Genomic DNA, 27,216 nt, shown 5'->3' on the forward strand with positions numbered 1-27,216 from the left:
TCTAGTGACCCCATTTGATGTGCTGGAAGATGCTCTCATGCATGTTATAGTGACCTTGTGGAAAAATCAGTGAATATGAACACCTGCATACCTGAATTTGAATCCCTAACACTCATATCTAAAGGAATAGTAATGATAATAACAATAACAACAACAACAACAAAAATGTGTGTATGGATGTGAGTGCCTAACCCAGTGACAGAAGTAGGTGGATTTTAAGAGTTTGCTGACTACCTAACCTAACCCCAAACACAAGCCACTGTGTCAGTAAGAGGTATTATCTCAAGGCAGTAGTTCAGAGAGAAAAAAGTGGACATCTAGTGTCTTGCACTGTCCTCCACATGTGTGTGCATACATATGCACATCTGGATATTCATGTGCATACAGCACACACACATACATACATACACACACACACACACACACACACACACACACACGCACACACACGCACACGTGCACACGCACACGCACACACGCACCATAACCAGCGAGCTCCAAGTTCAGTGAGAGGATGACACAAAAAACAAGGTGGGGGTGATAGAGGGAGACACCTGAACATCACTTCTGGCCTCACCAGTCATGAATACATATGACTCAGTCTGACCCTACCCAGGTTCAGGTACAGGGCTAGCCTGCCCTTCTGGAGCTCCAGGGTGATATGGTCTCCACGTTGTCCTTCTCCATGGAACAGAACCCCATCTCCTTGCATGCTCTTGAACTTCAGGGAGATCACATCTTTGAGGGTGCTCATCGTCTTCTGATTGAACCTGTACAAAAGTGAGCTCCTGCCATCAAAGTCAGCAACATCTGATTCTGGAAACAGAGAGAAGAGAAAGAATATCAGCGTGTTTCCTCACATTATTCTTGCTCCACAACTTTGGTCCTGTTCAGTTCACAGGAATGTTCCTAAAATCTTGAAGATCTATCTTACAAGGAGGCACATGTGATAGAAGCAAGCTAAGTAGACTATAAGGAACCATTCACTTCTAGGCACTGCACACACACCAGACTGAAGTAGAAATCCCATTAGAAGTTATTTAACAAAACAAGAGATGAACAGCACCTGGTCCTGAAAGGGAGCTGACACATAACCCCCTTCAATAAGGTGTATTGAGATTGCACCACAGGTCAGGAGGTCTAAGCAACAGACAGAAATAATACAATACACGGAGATCCAGATAAGATGGGGTCTTACAGGGAAGGAGTGGCTTGCTTTGAAGCCTTGAGAGAAGAATGAAAAGGAGATAGGGTGAGTGAGAGAAATACATATCTGCTTTGCAAGGGACGTTGAGAAAGGCCAGAGGAGCCTCATTAGAGAGTGGTATTTAGAGCTCACACGAAGAAATCTCTCTGGGGAGTCTTGAACCCATTTTTGGAAGAAATGGAACATCCAATATTTTATAGCCCTTAAGGGTAGAAGACAGACTAAATTCTCTGCCCCAGCAAGAGTTGCAGGGAACTGTGGCTGAGTTAGGTCATGTGATGTAGGATAAAGTTGCAGGCCCATGTTCCAGGCTGTGTTTAAGGAGGCAGGACGACAGAGCCACAGACACCTAAACCAGGCTTTTGGACCAGTGCCTGGTTTGTAACAACCACTCATGATTTACCTTCTTGCTAATTTGATTCTGACATTTAGAGCCATTTTTTTCTCTTCATTCTAAGTTCCAAGCTGGAGTTGAAAAAGAGACATCCTTTCTTCTGGCAACTCTGGCTGGGCAATTCAGTATTTTCCAGAACCCTGTACTGAGAATTCTGAAGATTCTTTGGGGATTAGTGAAAAAGAATGGCCAGTGTAAGGAGACTCATAATTTTGAACATAAAGGTATTGTGATATAGATATTTTGTTATGGGCTGGTAATGCAGTTTTAGGATTTATGCAAAAACAGTCAGTCACTATTATTATGTTGTGGCATTTATTCTTATCTGAGATAGTCCTTTAGTTGAGACATAAACCTAAGGAAATGTGTGTGATACCATGAAATCTCTCAGTATGTACATACATTGTCTAATGTCAACTCAGAATAATTTTTGAAACATAGGCTACTTTGTTGATCAGTATGACCTGTTTCCTCCGTCAACAACATATTCCCTGCATTATGATTTCAGAGTAGAGATTAGCTTAGCCTCATAACCATGGCAAATAACTGACTGACGCAATGTAGAGGTAGCTAGGTCTATGGTAATGTGAATGGAGCTACTGACTCCACCTAAAGGCACTAGGGAGGGAAGGATCATAGGACTCTCTCCTGGAAGTCTAACCATTATCCTTTTCTTCCTTTCCCAGCTGTGAACTTGTGAGATTTGCAAATATAGGGAGTAGAAGGTTAGGGAAGGGGACTCTGCGGCTTCCATCAGGCAGTCATTCACAAGAGAGTGAAACTCTGCAGTGAAGCAACTCTTGTCCTTTCCCCAAAGCTCCTTTAATTAATCCCTCACCAATGACAGATTATGCTCTGGAAGTAAGTATAATCAATTTATTTTTTGATCAAGTTGGGCTTTGGTGGCATCCTCACTTTGGTCTGTCTTCTATGCACTATTTAGAAAGTAGGCATTTCTTCACATCTTCCCAGGCAAATTTAAATTATATATTATATTGTGACTCTTTCCTTCACATTCTCATCATATCCAGAATACAAGAACTTTATTTAATCCAACTTAAATTTAGCATCCATTCATCCCCGCCCCTTTGGGCCTTCTCACACTTTAAATCTCAGTTCTTTTCTCTCAACTTTCTCAAGATCAGCTTAATCAAGTTCCATGCATAATATCATGTAGTAATTGGCACTATATACCAGCATCATTCCATTTAGGCCATTGTCCCTCAATTCTGTTAGGATGAGCACCAGAAAGAGAAAGTCAGGAAGTTATAGTTGAATCAGTTTTATCCAGTGGATATGTATGCACAAACTGTGTGTGTGTGTGTGTGTGCACATTCATATACATGTGTAGGTATGCACATGCACTTGTATATGCATGTAGATGTCTTGGTTTGATACTGTATGTCTTCCTTAATCACATTCTACCTCATTTTTGTTGTTTTTGTTGTCGCTATTGTTGAGAAAGAGGCTCATAGAGCCCAGGCTATTTTTGAATTTCCAACACTGTCAAGGAAAACATTTAACTGTTCATCCTCATGTCTCTGTAAGAGTGAACCATGCGCTTGGTTTTATACAGCTCCAGAATCAACTCCAGACCTGCATGATAAGCACACTCTCTACAAAATGAACTGCCTCCCCAACTCTTATCTTTCACAGGTAAGGAACCCGGTTCTTGGCGATGAAGCAGACCGATGGCCAGTGAGCACCAGGGACCCTCTTGTCTCCATCTCAAGACTGAGATTACTGAAGTGTGCCGCTGAGCCAAGCTTTTTACATGTGTGCTTAATTCATGTTGCAATGTTTGTGTGGCAAGCACTTTACCACTGGGCAATCTCCACCACCCCTTGGAAGACTTATTGTAGGTTACCTTCATAGCCTTTCACTATTTTTATTATAAAAAAAATGTACTGTAAAATGTTATTACTTCTATAATACAAAAAATGTAAGACTACTTAATTGTAGCTTGGAAGAGAGTCATCAGACACCACCTTAGCAGGGTGAACAAGAGGTGAAGGACTATATGGAGAGGATAGAATTATTCTTATTTGAAATCCAGAAGCCATAAAACTCAATTTTTCAGGATTTACTAAGCAATTAAATTCTCAGATGGTGTATTCATAATGACAGCAATTATCTTTCCTATTCAAGGATATAGAATTATCCTTAATAAATAAAATTTTGAAATACAAAGAGAAATCATGATTTTCTGTAATTACCTTGAAAGTAAAATTCCATAACTTATTCTTTGTATATACAGTTAAGAAAAAGGTCCCCAGTGACTCCATGCTGTAAAGAGAAACTGTCAAGATTTGGGGAGGATTTTTAATCTCCTGTGTGCTTCAGCACCTTCATGTTAGATGCTGGCACTACATCTATGCACTCTGTGCTCCCTGGACATCTAGCTGAACCAGCGGAGCTCTGGGCACTGTTGCCCTGACTTGTACAATGAACATCATGGCCAGACAGAGCATGAGAGCCACAGCTCACCGCTAGAACACCTTTGCAGCTTTATCTCCTCAAGACTTAACTTCATAATAAGACATATATATTAGAAACACATAAAACATTCCCTTAAGAAAAAGACCCGCAGGGCTGGGAAGAGGGCTCAATCACTAAAATGTTTGCTATGCATGAATGAGGATCAAACTGAGTTCAGATCCCCAGCATCCCTTTAAAATGGCCGGGAACACCTGTAATCCCAGAGCTACAGAGACAGGCAGATCCCTGGAGCTCACTGGCTAGGAAAGCTAGCCAAATAGGCAAGCTCCGGGTTCAAGGAGAGAACCATTCTCCACCATAAGGTATTCATGGGACTGGAGAGAGGGCTCAGCAGGTAAGAGTGCACACTGCTCCTTCGTTTTCTGGCACTCACATGAAATAGTTAATGACTGAGTATGACTCCAGATCCCGGTCACCCGGCTTTTTCTGGACTCTGCAAACATCTGCGCTCACAAGTGCACACATACTCCCCCAAACATATACTAATTTTTAGAAGTAAAATAAAAATATTAAATAAATAAGTGTTTAGAAACTGAGGAAGACACCTAATATCCACCTCCAACACATGCACGCCCATGTGAGCAAGTACACACAGATGTGCACGGACAAAGTATTGAAAGAGTCCAGATACGTTAAGAAAGAAGACTTGGGGGAGGCAGTTGTGATTGTGATACATTGTAGATCAGTATGAAATTATCAGAGAGTGACCATGGAATTAAACAAATAAATGCATAACCCAATAATTAATTGTGCTAAGACAAGTCACTTGATAATACATTAAAAATTGATACATCCTACCAGACACACTATTACTTTTAACCAACATGAAATGCGTTACCAGTTCTGACTGGATTTTGTAAAAGGGTCTTGTGTTTATGAACTGATCCTCAATTAGGTGGCCTAACTCCTATACCAAATGGTACTGTTTCATCCTGGTATCGTGGTTTGTTGCCCAGGGTGTGCCAGGTTAAGCCCAAGCCTCGTACTGAGCCTTGTTCCCACATTCCCCAGTGCTATTGAAACATACCACATGTGCACATATGCATACTATGGGTTCCTGCTCTCCTCTGATTGCTGTCATTCTGCCACTGTAGCAACTATTGAAGTTTTAATGCCTGTCAATGCACAGAACAACCATATAGCACCAACCAGTGCTTGGAAAGATGACTGTAAGGTGAATATATACACAGGGAAACTCAACAGTTTCAAAAAGGAAAGGAAGTCATGAATGCACAAAAGAAACATCAGTATGCTGGTCCTGAATAGCACGCTTTGGGAGAGAAGAACCAGAGTCACAGGAAAGGATGAGAGGACAAAGAGTACACGAAGCTCCTTGACCAGACCAGGCTATGGACGGCAAGAACTCTGCTTCCCTGCAGGTTTACTGCCTATGGGCAGTGGTCACACCTAACCAGGAAATGAAAATCAGCTTTTATTCACAGGTGCATCAGTCTGACCAGCATGAGAAAATACCGTGTTTAATGTCTGCATTGCCACAGCATGAGGAACCTCACCACATCTCCCACGTCATCCTGTTAAAGGTACAGCTCTGAGTACAAAGGGCACCTGATTCCAAGTTTTGTGTCCCACAATAAAGGATTGCACCAGGGACGCAAGGTTATAAGTAGAACTCGTTTGTTAGGAAAGGAAGCGTACTCCTGAGGGTGAGAGCTGCCTAGTGAGCAGAGGGGAAAACATGTTCCAAAGCCCTGGGCCAGGAGCCACGTGACACTTCATGGGGCAATTATACAGCGCCTGTAAGTCACAGCTTTCTGGTAGCAGGTGATTTTCTCGATCATGCTCGACCTGTGTGACAACCAGGCTAGGACGAGATGCCAGCACCCCTCTGCCAACTGGCTCCTTTCACAAGCTAATCTTGATGCTGCCGTGTCCCATGCCTATTCTCTTGCTGCAATCCTATACTGGCAACTAGGGAATTACAGTCTTAGTGGAGTCTGACACAGGTCATGTTCTGTGTGTGTTGTGGGGAAACGAAGACTGACAAGTGTGGTTTTGCTTTTTGGAAACAACAGAAAAACTGGAAGAGGGCTGACTGAGTGCTTCGGAGCATCAAACACGTACAAATCACAGGCTTTATGCCTTGGGAAATTTATGCCTAGGAATGCACTTCTTTAAAAACAAAATTTTTATCACACACACAACTTTCCTATAATTTTACTCATTTTCCACTTCTCACTTCATTTCATGCTTTCACATTGGAGGATCATTGCCACGAGAACCCTTTGACTCCCGAGCTCCCCAGTCAAGCTCTGATTCTAGAACTTTCCTGTTTCCAATAACTTCATGGTCTCCCCTTCATTACTTACTACCTTTCACAGCTGTGATGACACACACTCTCCTTCCTGAAGTTCCTGGATAGTCTAGAGCACCTACTGATGGGAGGAAATGTTGAAGACCCTCATTAGCTCCAAGACCCAGATCTGCATGCTGTTCACAACACCTAAACCACATTCTCAAGATGTGGGTTGGAACCCATTTGGGGCTTGCCTATCAGATATCCTGCATATCAGATATTTGAATTACAATTTCTAACAGTAGCAAAATTATAGCTATGATGTAGCACTGGAGTCATGTACTGGTTGGGGGTCAGCATTAGGAAGGGCGAGAACTGCTGACCTAAAGATATCTGAGCATCTGGTGGAGGAGAAACAAACGTGTCTCGTTCTGGTTCTGCAGCTTATTATCTGGGGGCTCCAGGCAGAGCACGTGACTTTCGCAAACAGTACTTCTACTGATTATTTGATGAGGTCTATGGAAGTCTAGTCTACAAAGTCACTATGAGAATTACAGAATTAAAGACACCTGCATATGAAAATACATTCAGCATCATCTCATTTCATTATTAATTCAAAGGAGAGTTCCAGTGGGAAAGATTGTGAGAGCGAGATGAAGATTTTCTGATCTGCCCAGTTGGGCAGGGTGCTCCAAGAATGCAGCTTTGGTGATTTTCACCGATGTTCTTCCTGGTGATGCAAAAACAAAATTGTGATGAGTTATCCTCACTCCTGTAACTAATTCCTTACTCATGCTCCATAAGTAATTCCAATAAACTGAGCTTTGATATAAGCTGGTTTGGGACTATTTTCAATGCCCTGTCTGGGATGAACATATAGTTAAGTTACATCTCTCTAGAAAAAGTCATACAAAAAATTGTGATGCAAAAAATTACCTGTGGATCATGTTGATATGATTATTTGCTGATTTGCAATATTAACTGTCCTATCCTTAGGTGCTAAGTATCCTTTTACACTAAAAATCTACTTCTCTATGGAACAGCAGTTCCCAACTTGCTATAAGCCCTTTGGCAACTCTGTCTCTGAAAATATTTACATTATGACTCATAATAGTTACAAAATTATAGTTAATAAAGTAGCAACAAATAATTTTATGGCTTTGGGTCACCACAGACTGAGGAACTGTGTTAAAGGGTCACAGCATTAGGAAGATTGAGAACCACTGCTCTGGAGGCTTGTGTTTGCCACTTGACCTGCAGTGCCTGCAGTATCCCTTGTGTTTGCTGACTCTCACAGCAGTGAGATGTTCCCTTCATTGAGCACAGATTCTGGAACAAGCTTTTCTCCTACCACCACAACCATTCATCACCAGAAACATTCTGCTCTTTCAAGAGAACTCAGTTAAGCACCCTGGACGTCTGCAGTATTAATTAAGTTGCACACGGATTGCTACAGCCATTTCACAGATGGAGAAGCAGACGTTCAAGAGAAGTTTTAGAGAAGTATTAAGTGTGCTCCATGAATACTTAATCCCTTTCCTATACACTAGAGAGAGCCACTTGGATAAGCAGATTTAAAGTGGTAATAATGGCTCATAATTTTTACTGTTGCTATTAAACAAAAAGAAATACAACATACATTAGATTTTCATCACTGGATGTTATTATACCTCTGGTTTAATTGCTTTGTTTGGACTTTAATTTGCAGAGAGGGTGCAGTTGTGCACATTAAAATCTTTTGTTGTGTTGTATAAATATCTTGGCAGATTATGTTTAAAATAAGATAATGAAAGAAAAAATATAGCATGCCATAAGATGCATTCAGGATAGAAATGATCTCTTATTTAACAGTTATTGTTCTGTGAGCACAGTTTGCAAACTTTGTGTGTGTGTACACATACAAGTTTACATGTACTGTTGTGTGTATTTGGAGGTCAGAAAATGGCTTTAGGAGTCAGTTCTCTCTTTTCACCTTTTATTTGAGGCCAGATCTTTTTCATTCATAATGTGTACTCCAAGCTCTCTGGCTATGAGCCTGAACATAAGTTCTGTTTCCAATTTTGCTGTAGCATTGCTGGAATTATAGATGTATGTTCCCACATTTGCCTTTTTGTGTGGGTTCAAACTCAAGTCACCAGACTTTCATAACAAACACTTTACCCACCAAACCATCTCCCCAGCACCACGATTACTGCTGATCAAGGACATCACAATAATAAGTGACAGAACTCACTGTGCCTTTGCCATTCTCTCACAATTTTACCACGGCTTTCAGAGATGTTGTTGTGCCCTGGGTTAAACCAACTATCCCCGGGGGGGAATGAAAAATGATAGCAGCACATACTTTACTTCACTTAATGGGCTTTATAGCCCTGCATGACCTAGACTTTTCTTCCTTTGGAAAATGGAAAAATAAGGACACAGAAGATCGTGGACCTGCTCAAAAGCATACAAAAGGCAATGGCTTCTTTAACACCAATGAAAAGTTTTACCTCACTAAAAATTGGGGTGTTTTAAGAATTGTGTGAGGTGTAAAGAACTTTGTGCAGATGGAAGAAAACATACACTGTGAGACTCAAAGTGAGCAGAAGAATAAATGGATACAAGGCAGTAAGTAAATGATAGCCAAGGTCCAACCCCTAGACCAGAAAGGCTGGGGGGAAAAGGAGAACTCAAGTAAGGATGCATGTATCCCCCAGGGCACAGGAAATAGAATAGATTTTGTGGGTGAACTTGGGTCAGGTGGGGACAAGAGTGGGAGGGATCAGTTAATGAGGGGAGATGGGATGAAGAGAGGGGATCCTGGGAGCCATATGTGGAACTGGTGGACATTTGGAGAGCTGTAGAGAAGTCTAATGCAGTAGAAACTTCCTGGAAACTATGAGGGTGATCCTAGAGAGGACTCCTAGTACAGGAGGGTATGGAGAATGAAGTGGCCATCTCTTGTTTCAAGTAAGATTTCCAGCCATGGAACTTGGGTACATTCAGTTGAGTTGCTGGACAAGGAGGTACTGTGTAGATTCCCAAAAAACACAGGCAGTTGCTAGGGCAGAGGATTGCTCTCTGTAAATGGACAGCAAGGTGCCATAGTTGAAGGCAACATCCACATAACTCATCCAACATGGGAAGTTGAGTTTGTGCCTGCATGGAGCTTTTACTCTTATGTTCTATTCTCTTTAGTGCAGGAAGATACTCAATAGGCAACCTAAAGAAAAATATGGACACAAACCTAACAACAAAACAGTTGACACATAGTCTGTCCTGCCCGGAAGATGTACTGGGGCAATTGCAGTGCAGAACTTGTGGGAGTGGCCAACTGGTGTCGGATTTAACTTGAGGCCCACTCCATAAGAGGAAGCCCATGCCTTACCCTGCTTAGATATCCAGGAACAAGAGTCCAGAAACCACAGAGACCTAGGGTAGAACCAAGTGTGACTGGTCTACTAGAAAAATTAAGATGTGATTCCTAATCTTGTCGACTTGTCACCAGAGAGACTTCGTCTGCAACAGATGGGAGAGGTTGCTGATTCCCAGAGCCAGATACTATGTGGAAAGACTAAAATGGAAGTCTTCGTCAGGCCCTATCCTTAGAGGTCAGGGTGGGAAGACTGTAGGAGTCAGAGGGGATGGAGGACAAGAGAACATGGCGTACTGAATCAACTAAGCAGGGCTCGTCTGGCTCACAGGGATGGAAACAGCTAACAGGGGACATGAATGGGTCTGCACCATGTCCCCTGCATATATGATATGACTGTTGACTTGGTGTTTTAGTGAGACTCCTAACGGTGGGACCTGGTGTGTCTTTTACTGGTGTGCCTGCTCTCTGGAAACTTTTCCTCCTGTCACATTGCCTTGTTCAGCTTCAGTGTGAGGACTCTTGCTTTTTATTATCATATCTTTTTGTCCTGTTTGGCTATTGTCCCTTGGAGACCTGTTTTATGCTGAAAGAAGACAGAGGTGGGGAACTCTGAGGAGAAAGAAGAGGGTGCTAGGAGGAGTGGATGGAGGTGAAACTGTGATCTGGATGTATTGTGTGAATAATAAAAGGAAAAGAAAAGAAGACAGATCAAAGGAAAGAGCAGGGCAGGTAAGACAGTCTACCAAGTACAATGCTTGCTATGCAAACCTAACAGTCGAGTTCAATGCCTTTAACACAGAGAGATTAGAAGAGACAGACAAAGAAAAGTTGTTCTGTGACCTCCACATGTGCACCACAGGATGGGCACAACCCGAAATATACATCACACATACATGTGTGTACACACACACACACACACACACACACACACACACACACATTTTTAAACAAATTAAATAGCATATTGAGAGGTGGGTTTCTTTTCTCCCAGTCTTCTGCATTGCTTCCTTCATACAAAGGCTGAGGTCACTCAGAACAATGACTTTTCATGAGAGAACCTGAGCAAAAACCATTCATGCTTAGATAGTTTTTAGGATGGAATTCCTTGGCCACAGCCATGGACTGGAGTCTGTAGAGTACCCACAACAATTTCTGTGTTTTCATGCCCAGAGGAAAGAATTGCTTTGGGGACAGGTGGAGTGCTAGAAGTAAAGACTGTTTATGAAGGGCGCTCTTTGTAGAGTGCGAGATGACCAGATAGCTAGGAAAGTCAGAGGCTTGATGGCAGCTGCTCATGAGGATTATGATACTGTGTGCTACTTAAAATAACCATTTCTCATGAATTGATGTACCTCACATGATCTATCTCTTGTGTAACATTTGCTATGAAAGTCTGAAAATGTTCTAGTATAGCATGTGTCAATATTGATACCTTCCCTCAGGTCTACTCTTCTGATGCCTACTTGGTCCATACAAGTCTCTTTCTTCTAGCGTATCAATATGATTTCAGTGATCTCAGACACTCTTGGCTTGTATTTGACTTTCTTTTCTTTTTTGGTTTTGTTTTTTTCTTTTTGTTTCTTTGATGTGTATGCATGCATGCTTATGTGTGCATGTGCATGTGTGCATGCATGTGCGTATGTGTGTGCAAGTATGTGCACATGCAGACCAGAGGTCAATACCTAGCATCTTCCCTCATTGCTTCCATCATATTTATTGAAACATGCTCTCACTTGAACCCAGAGCTCACTGACAGCTAGTCCAGCTGTTTCAGAGATTCCTCTCTCTACTTCCCAAGTGCTAGGATTACAAGTGGGATTCCACATCTGCCTGGTATTTATGAGAGTGCCTAGAATCTGAAATGAGGTGTTCACACTAGTGAAGCACAGGCTTTGACATGGAGTAATCTTATCAGCTCTGTGGCTTGTTCTTCTATTAAGCCCTTTTGGCATAGTGTTCCTGCATTCTGGATGTAGGTAGACAGCGACAATCTTGACAAAGCTTTAAGCTGGATAGCATAAGCACAACACTAGCCAGGAGAAAAAGACCGGTTCCCTGTGCTGGCAAGACCAGAGCAGAATTGCCCCCAACATCTCCAAGGTGAGGTAGAGTGTCAGGGGTCTATCAGACCAGGAGAAGTGCTTCTGAGGGTTAAGAGTATTGCCAATAGAGAGATGCCAGCAGGAGAGGACAGGTAGAGTCAGATCCTGGGTCTGTAAAGATCAGCTGGGTCTAGGCCCATCCTCATAGGACAGCAGTGTCTTATGACTGGGGCACAGGTCAAACGCAAAAGTACAAGATCTAGGACCTTGTTGCAGACACTCTGGGCATGTGCAACAAATAAAAATTGTTTGCTCCTTTTCAAAATAAAAATACCTTGAGACACCTTATGTCCAGGTACAGATGGTCAGCAAGCCCTGGAAACGTCAAAGTTAACAACCCCCATGCAAATTCTCTTAGCCTGACTACTCTGTCTCTCCAGACTAGAAGTTTATAGTAGAAAATCGTGGACAGTCAAGCTTGTCTGGCAGCCCGCGTACATAACAAGGTCACCTGCCTGATAAGCTCCAAAATAAACTGAATGTAAAACAAAGAGGTAAACCTGGGTATAGTGTTTATTGAAAAAAGATGAACATAAGTGACAGACGAAATGAAGACCTAGATAGCACGTAAACGTGTACACTCCTGACTACTTGGCCAATGAGAAAGGAGAGAAAAGAGGAAAGAATGGAGTTTCTTGTGTTCTGTTTCTAAAAATGATTCTCTGCTCTTGGGCAGTGTGTCTTTCATGCTGGGCTGACAGCTAGTGTTGTAACGTGATAAGACAAACTGTTCTGTGTCAGAGCCCACAGTCTTGAATCCATTCCATCCTGACTAAAAGTCAGAAAGTTCAAATCTGTTCTTTCTCCTCAAGGACAAATAACAGGATGCCTGGTCAAAGGTGTGGCCACTGGATGTCATGTTCCTCAAAGACCAGACAACAGGATGTTTGACTTAGGGTGTGGTTACTAGGTGTTTTGAGATGTAAGGAGATAATTATGTTTGCTTGTTCCTTGTATCATAGGAGGGAAGTCTTTCCCCTCCCCTTTTGATTGGGAGACTATAAGGACAAACCCTGTCCCTAGCCATAAGGCTAACCCTTGACTAACTCTAACCCAAACCTTAATTAATGAATAATATTATTCATTACTTATATGAATAATAAGCTTGAGACTTTTACAGTATTCACTAGAAGCTCTCCAGACTCTGTCTTCTGTCTCTTGTCAATTCCTTTCCTCGACCCTAATTCCCCTTTTCAGGATTGTGCAAACAAGTCAGGCCAGACCCCGACAGTTCTGCTTCCCCCACACAGAGTCTCCAGATCTCTTCTGAAGTGAGGGTCAACATTTCTCAGAGCATGGGCCCACAGCTGCTATGTTAAGGAGCCCCCTAGGATACTTTGATGTTCATGGAGTTCCAACTAGGGTCACTTTGCTGGCTTTCTGCACATGCGCCAGGTTAGCTGGTACACTACTCCTGAGAGTTCCTGATTTCACTCACAATGCCAGTGGCCAGAACACAAATGTTAGCTACTTACTGGCGTGAATAATCTTTCTTTCTTTCTCAAAATTGATTTTTAAGACCTCATTATTATAAACTCTATTCAATGCAATCTGTGGTTTGTTTCAGTGATGATTCATTGGCAGATATTTCCAGACAGTGATGGATATGCCAATCATGGTCCTAAGAATCCCCCAGTAAGTGTGGGTGGTACATTTCCCCAGCCTGGCCTTCCAGGTCAAGGTAAATTCTGCCTAGCCATCTTTTTTCCCAGAGGAGCTCCAGACTGCCAATGAGGGCCTATTTCTTACTGGCCCCATAATTGCTGACCCAGCTGTCAAGCTTATTTTCTGAGAAAGACAGAGTTCTCCAGACAAATTCTGGCATGTTTGATGGACTTTGGAAACCTGTCAACAAACCAGCTTTAAAAAGGTCTTTTCTGGCTAAAACAGTCCAAGCTTGAATTCCCAACTGGGTTGAAGCACAGCTTTAGCGAGGGCCTGTGTGAAGGAGGTTTGCGTCTCAAAGTTAGAAAGCTGAAGGTCAAAGCTGACAGGAGAAATACTGACCCACCCTGAGACAATTAGTCCCACCTGGACTCCTCAGCCTCTCAGAATAAACAATATTTTCAATACAAATACATCTTGAAGCTTTTCTCGTGATCCATTATATGTAAATAAACATCATATTCAGATCATATGACTGCACTGCAGACAGAAGGGCTTTGGCTTTTAATCCACAAACCGCAAAGCTTTCCACAGTCAGCTTGAATTTGCACCGATCTCCCACCCACTCTGTGATTTTTCCAGGCTTCATCGGCAACTTCAAAGTCCTCAGGTGAACCCTCAGTACAAGAGAAACTTCCACAGTAAACTGTCAAAGCTTAAGAATAGCTCTTTTAACAAAATTTCAGGAATTTCTGTGTTTGATGAACAGGTGAAAAAATAGGAAAAGGATCAAGGCAACTTAAAAGAAAAGTTAAAACCATTAAAAGCCTAACCCAATACTAACCAAGAACAATTGCTTTGGGGTTCTTAAAGTCAGACATCCATCTCTCCATCCAATCATCTGCCCATCCATCCATCCATCCATCTATCCATCCATCCATCCATCCATCCATGCATCCATCCATCCATCTATCTACCAATTCACTCATTTTTTTTCTTTTTTCCTTTTTTCCTCTCTTCTTTCCTTCTTTTCTTTCTTTCTTTCTCCTTTCTTGTTTTCTGAAGCAGATCTCTCTTGGACCAGTTTGCCTCAAACTGGCTGTGTAGCTGAGGACATCCTTGAACTTCTGATCCTCTTGCTTTTACCTCCTGACTGCAGGGACTCCAAGTGTGTAGCACCGAACCTGGTGGGATTGAATACTGATTCATCTTGTTAAACAGGCAATCTACCAACAATGCTCTATCCTTTTCCATCAAACTAGTTTCTTTTAATGGGGTTTTCTACACGTTTTAGAGCATAAACCTGTGAACATACTTAAAGTTGATAATGTAATTATATTGTTCACAAATTACAAAGATCATAACAAAGTCATATTTGAGAAATTCTGTAGTACATTTTTTTCTTCTATTTATACCTGAATTCACTGTAGGCATTAGGCGTGCCTCTCCTCTCTCTGTGTATGTTTATGTGTGCAGTCATGAGTGTATTTGGATGCCTGAGAACAGTATGGAGTGTTGTTCTCAGAAACTTTCTACCCTGAGAGTAGGAAAGCATGTTCCAGAGACCTGTCTGTCTCATGTAGGCCATGTCATCACACCCAGATATTTTAGCACAGTTCCCCAACACATGGGTTCTGGACACACAACTTGTGTCATCATGTTTGCATTGCGAGCACTTTACAAACTGAAGCAGTCCCATTTTGAGCATATTCTGCATTTATTTTGATTCCTTCCATCTCTAATACAAATAGGATGAAAATCATAGGTCAAGTTATCTGGGGAATCATACACAATATTGTGTGCATAAATGAATCACCATGATGGAACGGTATATAATAAAGAGAAGTGTTAATGCGCTTCCTACTCAAACAGGTCCTGTGGGAGTAAAACAATAAGGTATAAATACCTAGGTAGGGACAAGAGCAATGGAGTAGGACATCGTGGAACAAACTAGAAGATGAGATTTGAATGAAAGGTGTAATGTGGGGAGTCCTGGGAAGTGGAAACTCATTTCGGCAAGAAAAGATCAACCAAAGGTTTCATTAAGGGGGCAACATTTCATATATGTCTTTTACAAGTCACCATGAGGAGAAGGATGATCCTGGATAAGGCTGACAGTAGGGCATCCATCTTCATGAAAATAATGTCATCTAGTTTACTCCATTCTTAGCGGTCTTCTCAGATCTCACAAGCAGATGCTCCAGTAAGGACATTCAATTGACATTTAAACGGGAGTCTTGGACTTGGAGCAGAAAGATGCTCATTTTCCCTTTAGTAACAGCAGGCCTGGAGTTTTATGAAAATATTTGCCATGGACATGGGGAGATGGTATTGCGGAAACTTGATCTGTTTGACATTTGGAGTTGCTTGTCCGATGGACGCGATTTTCTCTGAATACAAGGCCAAATAAAACTGAGGAGGAGGTGCATGCTCTCTCTATCTCTCTTGGGTGATCAGAGCCTGAGAAGCCTTGCAGTTGGTCATCATCACCCTTGGACAGAACAACAGGACAGCGCAACTGGATCAGCAGCAGTGTCTACTTTGTTCTGTATTTGTGAGTCTGTTTTTCCATTGTACCCCTTAAAAATTATGAACTAGATCTTTGTAGTTTCTTGCAACAAGACGGGGTGCTTAGTAAAGGGCAGGCTCTGAACGTAGGAGGACCTGAGTGCAGGCTCCCATTCCCTTTGAAAACCAGGTGTAGGGCTGCGGATGATGACTCGGTGAACAAGAGTATTTGCCTCCCAAGCAAAAGGTTTCTGAGTATCCAGAAAGCCCATTAAAGAAAATAATGAAAAGGAACATAGCCACTTGCTTGTCTGTCATTATACTGTTATAGAGGTCAGAGATAGGAGGACCATGAAGGGTTACTGGTAGTCAATCTAGTGCCAGCTCAGTAAAAGGACTCAAGGGAGCAAGACAGTGATGAAACAGAACAATTGATGGTCTTCATTGGTCTCCACCTCACAAGAGAGCATGGATCCCAACAGACATATACCACACACACACACACACGCGCGCGCGCGCACATACACACACACATACACATACATTAACCATATAGATACACTACACATACAATCTACTACATAGATACACCACGCAACCACAAACATATATTCTCAGAGCCACATACGCAAGAAAGCTAGGTTACACTATACAGCTTGCATTGCAATCTCAGAACTGTAGAGGTAAAGGCAGGGGGATCCCTGAAACTTGCTGCCCACTCAGCCTTGTGAATTCAGTGAATTTTAGGTTCAGTGAGAGACCTGTTTCAGTGAAAATAAAATGTCTACCCTTGGGGTCATCATACACATGCATATGCACACATGCTCTCATACAGACATACACACCCATATACCATATATCCACACAACACAAAAAAAGTTTTCTATGAGCTCATGGTGCAGGAGAACTGCCTGTATTCTGTCAATCATGCTTTAAATAAACGATGATTGGCTAGGCAGGCCAACCAGAGAGGAAGTAGGGGCAGGGCAATGAGAACAGGGGAATTCTAGGAAGGAGGAAGCCCATTCTTCCCCAGTCCTTTCCAGACCACAGAAGAAGCAATATGTGACCTGCCATGCTGGAAGAGGTACCGAGCCATGTGGCTAACATATACTAGAATAATGGACTAATATAAGTTATAAGAGCTAATATAAAGCCTGAGCTAATGGGCCAATCAGTTTATAACTTATGTAGACTCTCTGTGTGATTTCTTTGGGGCTTACCAGCTGTGGGAACTGGGCAGGACAAAAACCCTAATAAGCAGGCCTTAATGCTACACGTTCATGTTTTGGATAAATCATGAAGAATCTTCGTGATTCTACCTTGGTGCTTAGTATTGTAACCTGTGAGTCAATGCATGAATCACTAAAGTGCCCATTTCCACAGGGACTGAAAGTAAATGAAACATCAAGCAAGGCCCTGGCCTTTCTCTGCAAACTGGCAGCAGAGTGACTGGTCCAACTATAAGGGCAGTTTGCCTTTTAAATCACCATGTCTAGCATAAGTTTGCAGAGCTTCAGAGTCATGTAAGCAGTCCATCCACAAGGCCTTCACTCATCAGGACAGATTTGCTGCCTGAAGATTCTTCCCCTTTCCCAGCTTTACATGCAAGGACCTGATTCTTTCAATCTCCACAGTTATGAACAGTTTGATTTTTGTTTTGATGTGTGTGCGTGTGTGTTTTGATGTGTGTGTGTGTGTGTGTGTGTGTGTGTGTGCGTGTGTATGCATGAAGGGGCTCCAATGTACATATATAGTGTGTGTGGAAGCCAGAGGATACATTGGGTATTGTTCCTCAGGTTCTCTATCCACCTTGAGATTTGAGACCAGGTCTACCGCTGGACTGTAACTTACCCCGAAGGCTAGAAGATAGACTGACTAGTATTCCACAGGGATGTGCCTGACTCCACCTCCCCATCCCTAGTATTACAAGCATGGAGGAACCTGCTCAAAGTTTTCCTAAACATGGGTTCCAGGGATGAAACTCAGGTCCTCCTGTTTGCAGGGAAATGCTTCCTAACTGAGCTCTTTCCCAAGTCGTGGGCATTCCTTTCACAGCTTGCTGAAGCTTTTCACCTTCTGCATGTCTACTGGGCAAGGGTTGTCTTTTGCACTTTCATAGCCCAAAGGAAGTGGTGAAGGACAATGGACAATGTCAATGGAGGAAGGAGCATTCAGATTCTCAACCAATTAGAAACAACATAAAGAGGCAATGGGTTAAGACATGTGTTCTTAGTATTTCTGTGTACTATCCTCTGCTGCCTATATCTATCTCTTCATTTTCTCAGTTTTTTTCTAAAAGAAAGACAGGCGCCAGAAACCTTGCATTAGTCCAATTTAAGAATACTCTGGATCTCTGTTTTGTCAACCCCCAAGGAAAAGAATTACAACAATCTGGTGAGATTGTCCAGTTCTAAGTACCATATTTACAAAGTGGAATCTCAAATCTGACCACTGTCATCCTACGCTCTACACCTCCAAGACTGTCCTGACTGTGCACCAGATCATCCAGCATTCCCATGAAAAGATGATACTGACCTCAGTACTCCAAAGATAAATTTACAGCCTTCAGGACCTCTGCTGCTTATGATAAATGGCTCTGGATGATAAGAACGACAGCAAAGATAGGGGAAGCAGAGATGATAAAGGATTTATTTGGGGAAAGAGAATATGACTTTGGCTCAAAGGGTGATGAATTTTGGATGGTATCACTTGGCAGTAATTAACCAAATAGGAGCAAGGTCTTGTGTAGAGGGAGGAACCTGGGGTAGAAAAGAGGGTTGTAATTCTTAATGAGTCTGGGGAGCCTGACTCATTATACTTTATCAGAATTTATAATGCTTTTTAAAATTAATTAGCTTCCCATACATAAATAAATTCAAATAAAAGCCCCAGAGAAAATTCAATGTAGTTTAAAGTCTCCAGATGGCTTGAGGAAGAGGTCAACATCCTTGAGGACCAGGAATGTAAAACCCAACCACTCACCTTTAAAGTACCAGAAAGATGTATACTTGAATAGGAAGGAGGAGAGAATGGAGAACATGTGACATTGATATCTGAGGAACAACAGATTATTTGAGAGCTAATCACATGACAAACACTACTCTGAGGAACTGCAGTCATTAAAGCAAGTACAGTGACTTTTTTCCATCTTTATAGAGGTTATAGTAGGTGTTCATGTTAAAGTCAGGTTACCCGGACATCTTTGGTGTTTAAAGCCTAGTCTATGTGTTGAATGTTGCCATATGTGGCTTTAGAAAGCTTTCAGAAATGCTGTGAAGATGGTTTAATTGGTAAAGCACTTGCAACCCGAAAATATGGACCTGAGTTCAATTCCCAAATCTTCTGTAAAAAGACAGACATGGTGGTAATTGCATTAATGTAATCCTAGTACTGGGGAGGCAGAGATAGGTAAATCCCCTGGGATGGGTGGGCATGCAACCTAGACTAATTTCTCAACATTTATTTATTTACTCTGTGGGAGAGTGCATGGTGCCATAGGACAACTCTTGGGAGTTCTATCTCTCCTTCCAGCATGTGGGTCCTATCGATCCAACTCAATTCATGAGGGTTCATGCAAGAATCTTTACCAACTAAGCCATCTTACTGGCTCGCCTTGAAAATTCTTAAGATCCACCGTTACTCATAAAAATGAGTACAAACTAAGAAGGAATTAACTATCAAAAAAATTCCATAAAAATGGAGTCTGAGACATTGGGCTTAAATTCTGGCTCCTTATCATAACTACCCATAAACAACATAAAGACTCCAGTGGCCAGAGTAGGTATTCTGGTACTGTTTTCCTCTTGAGACAGGGACTCTGATCCATACAGCCTTTGAACTAGCTATGTAATCTGAGGTTGCCCTTTAGCTTCTGCTCCTTCTGCCTCAACATCCTGAATAAGTGCTAGGATTACAAGTAAGCACATTGCACCAGCTTTGTATGGTGCTGGCAACTTCACCTGCAGTTTGTGTGTGTGAGGCCAGCGTTCTTCCACCGGAGCTACAGACTGTGCTCCAGGGACTTATTTAGAAACCCGGGGAAACTGTGATTCTTATGCAGAATTAGGTGTAAAGGTGTAGGTGAGGGACACAAGAGTGGAGATGTGTGAGTGTAGAAGCTGTTGCCCCTGGCAACAATTCTACTTTGTCCCTGGAGTCTCTTAATGACTTGTTTTAGGCTTGTTTTCAGAAACTGGAGGTTGCTGTTTTGGACTTTGGGAGTGAAAAACTAACCTGTCTGTCAGAAGATAGATTATCATCTTTTCCTTCCAAGAAAATGTTTTGTGATTGAATACTTTCAGACATAAATGCAGGGCGACAAGGGAAGACTAAAGCGAACTTTGTTCAGACCCCACCTTGCCGCAGTCACTATGGGATCATTGCAATGGAGATGCTGTCCTTTTGCTATTCAATTACTATTGAATGAAATCAGTCTTATCTGTACAGAGTACTAAGGACCCAGGAACATCACCTTCTTGGCTGTTTGGAACTCTTAACTTGATAGGTGAAGCAGGTAGTTTTCAATGAAACAGATCTATAAATTGTTAAACAGAGTCATTTAAAACAGAAGGATAGATGATAAACAACAGATGAAAGAAGAATAATTAGATAAAAATATGATAAATAATAGAAAAAGAGAAGGTAGAGAGAAAGATGATGTTAGCTCTTACATCAGTATTTGTTCTTTTAGAACTTAGAAACCTCACCAAAGGGGATAGTGGATTCTGCTAGGGACATTCTCTCTTAGAAATTCCAGCCTCAAGAGGGCTTCCCTAGTCAATTTCTCTAAAGGTTCTGTGAGCCCAATCTGATGATATTTTGCTATGTTTTTATGTATCTATCTGAGTACTTCCTGTGTATCTTCCTGCTGTTTATTCTTTTACCTTTTCTTGCTATATACTTAATAAGCCCACTCATTCTAACCAAAAGCACAGCTACAGAACCTCATTCTCTAGACAGAACAAAACAACTTAATAAGTAACTTAGAATGAACTTCCCCAGGCTCTTGGGTCTACGATGTTCCACAGAAACAGTGAGCTGAATGCTAATACATACATCAGGAGAATCAACAATTTCACTGAGCGGACCATTCATTGATGGGCTTAAAACACTCAGAAGCTGAAGGTGCTGTCCAAATGGAGAATGCCTTCTGCATCAGAAAACCTCAATTCTGCTCTTGCATCAGCCCATTGTTTAAACCAAACTCACCCAGACTATGGTGTGTTATGTCCTGTACTTAATCACTTGGTTACAAAGCTGGAGCGATAGCTCAGAAGAAAAGAGCTGTGGCTGCTCCTCCAGAAGACCTGGGTTCAATTCCCAGTGTCCACAGAAGCTCACAACTGATCCAATGCCTTCCTCTGGCTTCTTTGAGCATGGCATTTATGTGACACATATACATGCAAGGAGGTAAAAACACATGCACATAAAATTAAAGTTAAAAGTAAATGAATAAAATCAACTGCTTACAGACATCTGGACATCATCTCAGCAACGCTTGGAGCAGGCTGCGGTTGCATATCTACAGCCCTGCTAGGTTGACCCAGCCAGCAAAGCCTCAGTTGTCTAAAGACTTTGGTGAAGTTCTATGCAAACAGAGGCAAGTAGAGGCAGTAATAACTACAGACAGATTTCAGTAAGTCGTGTGTGGAAAGAAAATGATTTAAAGAGGACTGAGCTTCTAAACGGGGTCACAGAGGTTTTGGTTAGGATTGTTTGGTGGTGAATATGGCAGGGGTTTGCATTAATGGGAACAGTCCAGGGTAAAAATGGGATCTCAATGATGATGGAAGACTGTGTCTGTGATGGTTGTTCTTTGTCAACTTGACATTTCTGAAAGGAGTGGCCTCCATACAATCTGCCTGTATACATATTCATGGGTCATTTTCTTGATAGCTAATTCATAAAAAAAGACTCCTCTCACTGTGAACAATACCATGCTTATGTAGTTGAGTGTGGTTATATAAGAATGACAGCTGACTATGACCTAGGGCATTAGCCAGTAAGCATTATTCCTCTATGGACTCTGCTTCAGGTCATACGTCCAGGTTCCTGCCTTGAACTTTGGCTGTTCTCCATAATGTATTGTTACCAATAAGCCAAATTAACCCTTGATTGCCTCAAGTTTCTTTGGTCAGTGTTTTAGCAAATCGGCAAAGGAACAAACTAGAAGAGACTGGATCCAGAAGTCATGGTAAGAGTTTGGGTTTTTGCACAGGGAGACATATGTGTAGGGTCATGGGAAATCAATGTCTACTACTTGTAAACTAGAAAGCTCATTCTTTCTTGAATAGCTTACCAAGGTGACTAATACCCCACTGATGTACATCTCCGTTGCTTTTGATAATTCACCAGATAGAGAGAAATCTGTAATTATGGTTTCAGGCCTCTGTTCCCTCATACTCAGGTGTACCTTTGAATGAAACAGAACTAGGCTTTAGAAGGTCTGTGGGAACGTTTTTACTTCAAAAAATACTTGGTTGGTATAGCGTATGAAGGAGTCCATAATTAAATAAAGCTAAAATGTTCTTCAGAGATACCTTTCAACCAGGTATCTTATTGGCTGTGGAGCTAGCTCTGTAGGTAACACTTGCTTGCAAACACAAGGGCATTAGTTTGATCTCCAGGCCCCGTGAGAGAAGGCTGGGGTGGTGGTGTGTGCCTGGTGTTGGGAATGGAGACAAAAATAGATGCTGTTCACTGACTAGTCAGGATGGCCCACTAATCAAGCCCCAGGAGAGGTAATATGTGCCTATATGAGTTCAGCTTTGAGGAGGGAGAGACAATTAGATCCCTAGGGCTCACTGGCCTGTCAAGTTTTATTTTAAAAATCAAGGAGAGCAGTAGCTGTGGAAGGATAACTGATGGAGACCCCTGGTCCCTACACACATGCCCATACACGTGCTGACAATCCTGTACAGACCCCTGGTCCCTACACACATGTCCATACACGTGCTGACAATCCTGTACAGACCCCTGATCCCTACACACATGCCCATACATATGCTGACAATCCTGTACAGATACATGTACCAACACACACATGTATCCATGTATACACATAAAGTAGCAGCTATGATCTAATTGAAACCATGACCTTTCGGGGTGGGCATACAAGATGAGTGCACAGAAGCTATTATAATATGCAATGTCATTGTGGGAAAAATGTTAAAATATGGAGACATTTGAAAGACAAATAAAAATCACTAGACCAAGGCTAGCAAATGACTCCTTAGTGAGTAAGTATACTTGCTGTCAAGACTCACAACCTGAGCTCAGTGCTCAGGATCCACATGGTAAAATGAGAAAAAATACCTCTCAAAAGTTGTCTTCTCATGCGTCATCATGCACACTGTGATGGCATGGTGTATGTGTGGGCATGTACACACACACACACACACACACACACACACACACACATACATTCTATCTCTAAAATGTAATTGGAATTATTAAACCCAAAGAGTTGTATACAAGAAACACACCTCAACTTTGAAGACAGATATGACTTAAAAACAAAGGGTTGGGAAAAGATTTTCCAACCAAATGAACCTAAGAAACAAGCAGGTATAGCTATCCTAATATCTAACAAAATAGTCTTCAAACTAAAATCAATCAGAAGAAATGAAGAAGGACACTTTATACTCATCACAGAAAAAAATCCATTAAGATAAAATCTCAATCCTGGACATCTATAATACAAGAGTACACACATTTGTAAAAGAAATATTACTTAAGCTTAAATCACACATCAAACTCCACACACTAAGAATAGCATACCTCAACACGCCACTCTCCCCAATGAAAAGGTCAACCAGACAGAAACTTAACAGAGAAATAAAAGAACTAACAGATGTCATGACTCAAATGGACTTAACAGACATCTGCAGAACATTTCACCTAAGCACAAAAGACTATACCTTCTTCTCAGTGCCTCATGGAACCTTGTCTAAAATTGATCACATAATTGATAACAAAGCAAACCTCAACAGACCATAAAAATTGTAATAACCCCCTGTATCTTCTCAGATAACCATGACTTAAAGTTAGAATTTAACAGCAACACTAATTGCAGATAGCCTACAAACTCATGGAAATTGAACAGTGCTAAACTGAACCACCACTGAGCCATGTTTAAAAAAAATAACGGAAGAAATAAAAGACTTCCTAAAATTCACAAAAATGAAGGTACAATGTACCCAAAACCTATGGGACACTGTGAAAGCAGCGCTAAGAGGAAAGTTTATTGCATTAAGTGCCAACATAAAGGAAGTGGAGAAATCTCACACTAGTGACTTAATAACACACCTGAAAGCTCTAGAACAAAAAAGAGTAGATTAGAGGAAATATTCAAATTGAGGGCTGAAATCAACAAAGTAGAAACAAAGAAAACAATACAACAAAACCAATAAAATAATGATCTGGTTTTTGAGAAAATCAACAATATAGACAAACCCCTATCAAAACCAGTCAAAAAGCAGAAAGAGACTATCAAAATTAACAAAATTAGAAATGAATAGGGGTATATAACAAGAGACATTGAGGAAATCCAGAGAATCATTCAGTCATACTACAAAATCCTGTACTCCACAAAATTGGAAATGCTAAAATAAATGGACAATTTCCTGGATAGATACCACATAGCAAAATTAAATCAAGAGCAGGTGAACAATTTAAATAGAAAGCCTCCAAATTAAAAAAGAAAAAAATCCCAGGGCCAGAGAAGAATTCTACCAGAACTTTAATGAGGAACTAATACCTATACTCATCAAGATGCTCCACATAATCGAATCAGAAGAAACATTGCCAAACTCTGTTTCTGAGGCATGATACTCTGATGCTGAAAACGAACAAACACTCAACCAAGAAAGAGAATTACAGACTAATCTTTCTCAAAAATATAGACATAAAAATACTCAATAAAATACTGGCAAAACGAATTCAAGAACACATTAAAAATTATCCACCATGTTCAAGTTTGTTTCATCCCAGAGATGGAGATATGATTCAACATATGAAAATCTATCAATGTAATACATCACATAAATAAACTGAAAAAAAGCACTATATGATCATCTCATTAGATGCTGAAAAAGCATTTAAAAAATTCAACACCTCTCCATGATAAAAGTCTTGGAGAGATCAGGGATACAAGGAACATACCTAAGCATAATAAAACCAATGTACAGCAAGCCAACAGCCAACATCAATATAAATCGAGAGAAACTCAAAGCAATTTCACTAAAATCAGTAAAAAAACAAAGGTTGTCCACTCTTCCCATATCTATTAAGCATAATTCTTGAGGTTCTGGTTAGAGCAATAAGACAATGAAAGGAGATCAAGGGGATTCAATATGGAAAGGAAGAAGTCAAACTTACACGATTTGCAGATGATATGATATTATACATAACTGACCTCAAAAATTCTACCAGGGAACTCTTGCAATTGATAAACACCTTAAGTTATGTTGTGGGATACAAGATCAACTCAAATAAATCAGTAGCCCTCTTATATACAAAATGATAAAGAAGCTGAGAAAGAAATCTGAGAAATATTACCCTTCAAAATAGCCACAGACAACATAAAATATTTTGGGGTAACACTAACCAAAGAAGTGAAAGACCTGTTCAACAAGAACTTTAAGTCTTTGAAGAAAGAAAGTGAAGAAAATACCAGAAAATGAAAGATCTTTGATATTCTTAGGTAGGTAGGATCAGTATAATAAAAACAGCAATCCTACCATAAGCAATCTATAGATTCAGTGCAATCCCCCATCAAAATCCCAACACAATTCTTCACAGACCATGAAAGAACAATACTCAACATCATATGAAAAAACAGAAAAATCAGAATAGCCAAAGCAATTCTGTACAATAAAAGAATTTCCAGAGATCCCTAACATCAAGCTCTATTATAGGGCTACAGTAATGAAAACAGCTTGGTATTGACATATAGACAGACAGCTTGATCAATGGAATCAAACTGAATACATGAATATTAGTCCACACACCTATGAACACCTGATTTTTGACAAAGAAACTAAAATTATAAAATGGGAAAAAAGAAAACATCTTCAAAAAATACTGCCAGCATAACTGGATGCCAACATGTAGAAGAATGAAGATTGATCCATATCTATCCCCATGCACAAAACTCAAGTCCAAATAAATTAAAGACCTCAATATAAGTCCAACCACACTGAACCTGATAGAACAGAAAGTGAGAAGAAGCCTTTAATGTATGGGCACAGGAGATTACTTCCTAAATATAACACCTGTAGCACAGACACTGAAAGCAGCAATAAATAAATGGGACCTACTGAACTGAGAAGCTTCTTTAAAGCAAAGAACACAGTCAATAATAAAAAAGGTAGCCTACTGAATGGGAAAAGATCTTCACCAACCCCACATAAGACAGAAAACTTATCTCCAAAATATATGAGGAACTTAAGAAATTAGACTTCAAAATTCCAAAGAGTTTAATTTAAAATGGGGTACAGATCTAAACAGAGAATTCTCAACAGAAGAATCTCAAGTGGCTGAAAGACACTTCAAGATATCTACAGCATCCTTAGCCATCAAGGAATTGCAAATCAAAACGACTCTGAGATACCAACTTACACCAGTCAGAATGGCTAAGAGCAAAAACACCAATGACAGCTTATGCTAGAGAGGGTGTAGAATAAAGGGAACACTCCTCCATTGCTGGTGGGAATTCAAAGTTTTACAACCACACTGGAAATCAGTATGGTGGTTTTTCAGAAAATTGGGAGTCACCCTACCTCCGGACCCAACAATAACACTCTTGGGTATATACCCAAAGGACGCTAAATCGTACTACACAACATTTGTTCAACTAGGTTCATAGTATCATTATTTATAATAGCCATAATCTGAAAACAACCTAGATCCCCCTCAACTAAAGAATAGATCTTTTTAAAATGTAGTATTTACATAATGGAGTACTACTGAGTGGCAAAAAATAATAAGATCTTGAATTTCCATGCAAATAGATGAAACTAGAAAAAAAACATCCTGAGTGAGGAAACCCTGGCCCAAGATGATGAATATGGTATGTACTCTCTCATAAATGGATACTAGCTGTAAAGCAAAGGATAACTATCCCATAGTCCATGATTGTAGAGAAGCTAAGTAGCAAGGTGATCCCTAAGAAAAACATATAAATTCACCTGGATAGGGGAAATAGAGAAGATCACCTGAAAATATTGGGAACATAGGGGTGGTGGAAAAAGAAGGGTGGAATGGGAAGAAGAAGAGAGAAGAGGA

The 27,216-nt window shown here is 40.9% G+C and overlaps 1 protein-coding gene across 1 annotated transcript in view; it reads right to left on the reverse strand.

Moving 5' to 3' along the window:
* LOC148118628 (contactin-associated protein like 5-1-like) overlaps positions 1 to 27,216 on the reverse strand; it is a 901,008-nt gene that overhangs the window by 478,460 nt on the left and 395,332 nt on the right. The window contains exon 5 of the mRNA XM_087900698.1: positions 613 to 816. Coding sequence (XP_087756824.1) covers positions 613 to 816 — 204 coding nt within the window. The remainder of the gene's footprint in view (positions 1 to 612; positions 817 to 27,216) is intronic.

Source organism: Myodes glareolus, chromosome 22 (assembly GCF_982192425.1).
Source record: "Myodes glareolus chromosome 22, mMyoGla1.1, whole genome shotgun sequence".
Lineage (NCBI taxonomy): Eukaryota > Metazoa > Chordata > Mammalia > Rodentia > Cricetidae > Myodes > Myodes glareolus.